Source organism: Nestor notabilis, unplaced genomic scaffold (genome assembly GCF_000696875.1).
Source record: "Nestor notabilis isolate BGI_N333 unplaced genomic scaffold, ASM69687v1 scaffold12383, whole genome shotgun sequence".
NCBI lineage: Eukaryota > Metazoa > Chordata > Aves > Psittaciformes > Psittacidae > Nestor > Nestor notabilis.
Genome location: NW_009920642.1, coordinates 1 through 5,882, shown reverse-complemented (window position 1 = coordinate 5,882; position 5,882 = coordinate 1). Strand labels below are relative to the sequence as shown.

Here is a 5,882-nt window from a genome sequence, read left to right as displayed (position 1 = left end):
CACCAGCTGCCAGCGCCAGGCATGTGGTCGTGGTTTAAGCCCAGCCGGTAACCCGGCACCACGCAACCGCTCGCTTGCCTCCCTCTTAACTCTCCTCCCGGCGGGATGCGGAGGAGAATTTAGAGAATGTAAAAGCGTCAGGTTGAGATAAGAACAGTTTAGTAACTAAAGTAAAATATAAAACTACTACTGCTGATGATAATAAGGGAAGTATCGAGGGGAGAGAGTGTAAAACTAAAAAGGGAAAAGAAAAAAAAAAAAACGAAAACAAAACCACAATGAACATGAGTGATGCACAATAAAATTGCTCACCATCTTCCAACTGATCCTCAGCCCGACCCGAGCAGCCGTCTGGGCCTTCCGGGTAACTGCCGCCAGTTTATATACTGGGCATGACGTGCTGTGGTATGGAATACCCCTTTGGCCAGTTTGGGTCAGGTGTCCTGTCTCTGCTTCCTCCCCGCTTTTTGTGCCCCTCCTCATGGGCCGAGCATGAGAGACTGAAAAGTCCTTGGACAGGGTAAGCACTGCTCAGCAGTAGCTAAAACATCCGTGTGTTATCATCATTGTTCTCAGACTGAAGCCAAAACACAGCCCTGTGCCAGCTACTAGGAAGGAGTACAATTAACTGTTACAGCTGAACCCACGGCATGCATGTTCCTTCAGACCATACTGCTGTGGGAGCTGTGCAGAAGCTAAGGTATCCACTTCTGTGCTCCCAGAGATGTTGCACTTTACCTCAGTCAGTATGCAACTCAGCCTGCCTGTGAAGAGAGCACTGTGTGCTCTCACACCAAGTTTAGTGCTTGAGGCTAGGTTAAGCAGCAGTTTTAAACCATCTTAGTGACACAGCGACTTCAAGATCCATTTAATTTGCAACTAGCTAACTTCAAGGCAGCAGCTTCTCTGAAGTCAGTATCAGCAGTAGTTTCACTTACATACACTGATGAAGCCTGCAACACAACATTGTTTTCTACAGTGCAGACTTACCACTGTGTATTATATTGCTTATAATATGCATTTCTTACAGTACAAGTTTTATTTATACCTCTATTTATACTTACATTGCATTTCTCCACAATTCCACCAGTTGTGTTCTTGGTAACTTCTTAGAAATCAACTGCTTATCAAGCATGACCACTTCAGATCAGGCAGTATTTCATGCAACATTTTATTGCAAAAATAATTTAGGATGAGATTTACAGTCAGACCTCTGTAAGGTTAAGCACATTTTACAAGTGTGTTCCATTCTGAATGAAGCTGTTCAAGAATTAAGACAAGAAAATCTGGTCTAACTGTAAATACAGAAGTTCATTGTTATTGGAACCATTAAGTGAAACCAACAAACACAGTAAAAGCTGGAGTAAAGTACTATTGCTTGGTACTTCTATTTATATGCATGCAGAGTGTAGTGACTTTTCAAAGAACACTCCAGACAACTAAACCTACACTAAGCAGAAAATACTCTAACTAATGCTAACTGAGCAATTCCACAAGATGAGATTTTAATCATTTAATGGCTGGACACTTCTGTGAATGATCTTCCAGGTCCTTCTCTTCACTGATGCACTCCCTCCAGGCAGCTCATTTTGCTCCTGCCTGCAGAGACTTCCTTTCATTAGCTGCTTTTTGTTTTTGCTGCATGATTTCAGAGTCTCTGTGAAGACAGAAAGTTGGATTTCAAATCCTGGCTTACTGTGTTTCTAAGCAAGGTCTCCTCCATCTTGTTTTTGCCCTTTAGCAATACCCATTTTAAGAATGGGAAAAACTACCCAGGCCTGAGCACACTGTTTATATATCCCTCGTTTGTTTTTTTTCTTTCAGTACAGTACCGCATGAGGTAACAAGTTACTAGTAGACCTTATGTAATTCTTTTGGGTTTAGAAGTAAAGAACACAATGGATCAAACATCTTCAAGAAAGTATTACACAACCTTTCCCTGTTCATTCCAAGCAAAATGCTGCTCAAAAGAAAGAAAAGCTTTACAGTTCTGTTAAAAAAAAAAAAAAAAAAAAAGTATTTAATAACGGGCACAGTAAAACCCCAGTTCACAGTTTATGCAGTGACATGTGAATGGACTGCAAATCAAAGTATTTAAATGCTGTTTCAGCTAAGACTGGATTCTTTCTGAGCCATTTTCCCTTCAACTTTGCTACATCTCACCTCTGTTTTCTCTGAGAAGCAGACAAGCTATCCTCTTTCCTTTTCCCTTTATGGATCTCCTGAGTCTTCTTCAGGTTCTTTTGGCGGGCAAGTTCACGCTGGTTCCCACCTGTGAGATAATACACAGTTTATACAGGTACTACCACCTCATTTACACACAGTTTGCCTGTCAAGAAGTCTATTATAAAAATGGTAGGGTGTGGCTCTATCTGTAGAGCTGGTATGGCAGTACCTTCCACAGTTTGCAGTATCTTCCACTAGTCACCCCCTTCCAGTGCACAACAGGAAGATAAAGGCTTGTTAGTTCACAGGATTAACATTGCTATAGGTTATGTCCAAGAGATCACCAAGATCCATTCCAACATTCCTTCCAGTAATGCAATGCAGTTTCTCATAAAAGACTGAAAACAGATAATCCCATCAATAACCTGGGCAAAATTACAACAGTAACTTATGCTGTTGAACAAACATGATCACATTTTCCTATGCTCAAAAATGAAAGCTCCACCTCCCCAAAATTTCTGTTGTCCCTCTTTTTCTCTCCAGTGTTAAAACCATGTTTGCCATCTTTCAATCTCAAAGATGGATCTCCCCAGTCATCATGTGCTTGTAATTTCAAGCATATGGAAATAGTTTAGGACAAGGTCAGTATTAAACAGCAACCTGTCGATACAGTTCACTGCTTTGTATTCACCCCATTTGTGAGCCAATAAAGGTACCTATCATGTCAACACATAGGCAAGAGCAACCCTGCAGAAGCAGGTGTTCTGTGCATTCTTCACACCTGTACGTGTACTGTACAGCAACAGAAGCCTGAATGAAAACAGCATGTTATGACTGCTGCCAACCAAGGGCTGCTCCTGCCTTGCAAGATAATCCTCACCTGTGACAGGACACCAAGTACTATCTTTTGAAAAAGCTAAGAAAACTCCTGCTCCATCCTTCTCACTACCACCGAGTGAGATCTTGTCCCCAGATTCCATGTAGAAGGACCACTATTAGTTCAGAAACTAAATCAGCTCGCTATCTTTGGCAACAATTGAGGTGATTAGAACTTGATGACTCATGAGCAGATGATACATTCCAGGCTATAAATGGTTCTTCAGTTTTGTGGTGTTCAGGAGGCAGGAATGTCTATAAACAAGTTAACAGCAATGAAACAGCTCTTCGCTGGTGCTTAAAGAAATGAAGTATCTTTTTAATCATGAAAAAATGGGGGCAGGCAGTCAAACCACACTGCTGTAGCCAGAATTTGCATAGCAGTTACCCTCCACCTTTAACCTCGTATACCTCCTTCCTTTCTAAGCAAGGATTGTGCCTGGTGTCTGCAGTTACCCCATACACATCACTGTTTAAGCCTAGCTAGTAACTCAGCACCACACACTCACTCATCTCCTCCTTCCCCCCTCTTTCTCCAGGTGGGATGGAGAGGAGAATTGAAAGAATGTAAACCCCATGGGTGAAGGTAAGAATAGTCCAATAACTAAAGTACAATATAAAACTACTATGGGAAATAAGGGGAGAGAATATAAACCTTAAAAGGGAAAGAAAAAATTCTTAATAACCAGCAGTGCTGCACAATACAATTGCTCACCACCTGCCGACCGATACCCAGCCCAACCCAAGCAGCGATCTGGGCCTTCTGGGTCACTCCCCCCCGGTTTATATACTGGGCATGACGTGCTGTGGTATGGAATACCCCTTTGGCCAGTTTGGGTCAGGTGTCCTGTCTCTGCTTCCTCCCTGCTTCATGTGCCCCTCCTCACTGGCAGAGCATGAGAGAGTGAAAAGCTCCTGATCAGGGTAAGCGCTGCTCAACAACTAAAACATTCGTGCGCTATCAGCACTGTTCTCAGACTGAAGCTGAAGCACAGCACTGCACCAGCTACTAGGAAAGAGGAAAGTAACTGTTACAGCTGAACCCAGGACAACATGGTAAGACTATAAACTTCAGAACCAAACTGAACAGCATCACTGAAAAACTTGGCTGCCATTTGCAGATCAGAGGAGGTGGAAGAGTAGAACACCACAGTATGCACACACAAGGCATCCAGAACCAAACATCTATTTGAAAAGAGATTGCTTGTATCACCCCTGCTTCCAAGTAAACATTGCCAAGAACTGTTTGGCCCCAGTACTCCACCTGGGATGCTGAATGAGTATCCTTAACTCCAATGTAGACGGTGCTATTTTCTACATTCTGTAACATCAACCTAAATCTTCCATGAAGTTTGGTCCAGTCTGGATAGAACGTCATTCAACCTCCTGTAATGTGAAATTCAAGCACGATCTGCCACATAAAGGCCAGTATGCCCTTCCTGCTTATACCTATGCTTGAGCATCCTCACCCATGCCTGCTTCTGCAAGACATACGCCTTGGTCGAACCAGTCTGTGCTCCTCCAACTCCAAGATTCAGCTGGTCTTGAAGAATAAGCAGAAGAGCTCTGAATAGCGCTGGAATAAGCAGTAATCATCTCTACTGTAAGGAGGTGAAAAAGAATAGCAGGAAGAATTGGCTACTGAGGTCATCATTCCTAGAGGTTTTTTTTTGAGCTGCAAATCACTAATCCTGTGTTAGATCTTACAGCAGAAGAGTGCCTGCCACTGTGTCCCAAAAACAGAAAGCAAAAGTAAATAGAACTGTTTGCTAAAAGAACAAAGCAATAATGGAAGACTAGTGACATAAAACCTCTCCAATTCTTCTAGTCACCCCCATCTTCACAAATTTATTCATTTTCAGGTACCCTGAAATTTGGCAGTGCAACAAGTACCATGAATTTATGAATGCAGAGGCTCAATAATTATTTGTTAATAAGCACTTAATTGTTATTTTACTAAATGTCCATTTGAAATCACAGGGTCTAACCCCGGTCTGATTGATAACAAAGAGCTGAACTCCAGAAACACATACTAAAGCTAAGGTTAGACTGTATGGTAGTACACCACAACTTCTACACCCCTAGTATTGCACATACTGTATTAAAGTAGGTCTTCCACAAGTTAAATGTTATCATCCTGCTATGCTTGGGTGTGCAATGCTGTGCCTCTTTTTAGCATTCAGCCATGTGTATTTTAGGATCATGCAGATCAGGGGGAAAAATACCAACAAAAACCATAAACCTGCCTCTTCCTCACAGTCAAGATTTGATGCGTTAACACAAACTGTTTCTGACCCAGGTCTTTATCTGCACTTCCACCAGTATAGTGGCATTTTAAGTGTGAAAATAAAAGCACCTCCTCTGTTAAACATAAGCAGTTTCTGTATTGCCAAGAACAGTAACGCAGAAGCCAGGCCAGCCACCCCACCAGTCAGAGGAACCAGAACATTCCACGTTTGGTTCACAGTTCTCCACCATTTTAAAGCCGATGTACCAGTGTTACTTTTGAATAAGGTGACGACCAGCAAGTCCTGTTGCCTTTTCAATAACAACCTTCACCACCACCATTTAAGCAATGCAGCATTAAATATTCGGCAGTGACAGGACAGCTCTTTATGGGCACGACTGGACGGTAGCAGGACTGAAATTACTGTTGTTCTAGCGTATCTCCATCCCTCCTCCCCACCCTCCAGCACAGCGACGCCAGGCTCCGGGTTGAGGAGGCGCTTGCTCCAAGCCTAGGACGGCAGCAGGATGCGGGCAGCCCCAGCGGCCGCGCCCTCGCCGCGGGAAGGCTAGGGCCACAAGGCCCGACATCACACCGCGGCCGACCTCCCGAC

The 5,882-nt window shown here is 43.3% G+C and overlaps 1 protein-coding gene across 1 annotated transcript; it reads right to left on the bottom strand.

Moving 5' to 3' along the window:
• Positions 1-1,584: 1,584 nt before the first annotated feature.
• On the bottom strand, positions 1,585-4,585 carry LOC104400887 (small EDRK-rich factor 1-like; the record flags this gene model as incomplete). The annotated part of the gene is made up of 3 exons (XM_010010771.1): positions 1,585-1,657; positions 2,164-2,273; positions 4,512-4,585. Coding segments are annotated over 3 exons (257 nt in total), but the record flags the coding sequence as incomplete, so codon positions are not given.
• Positions 4,586-5,882: the final 1,297 nt, after the last annotated feature.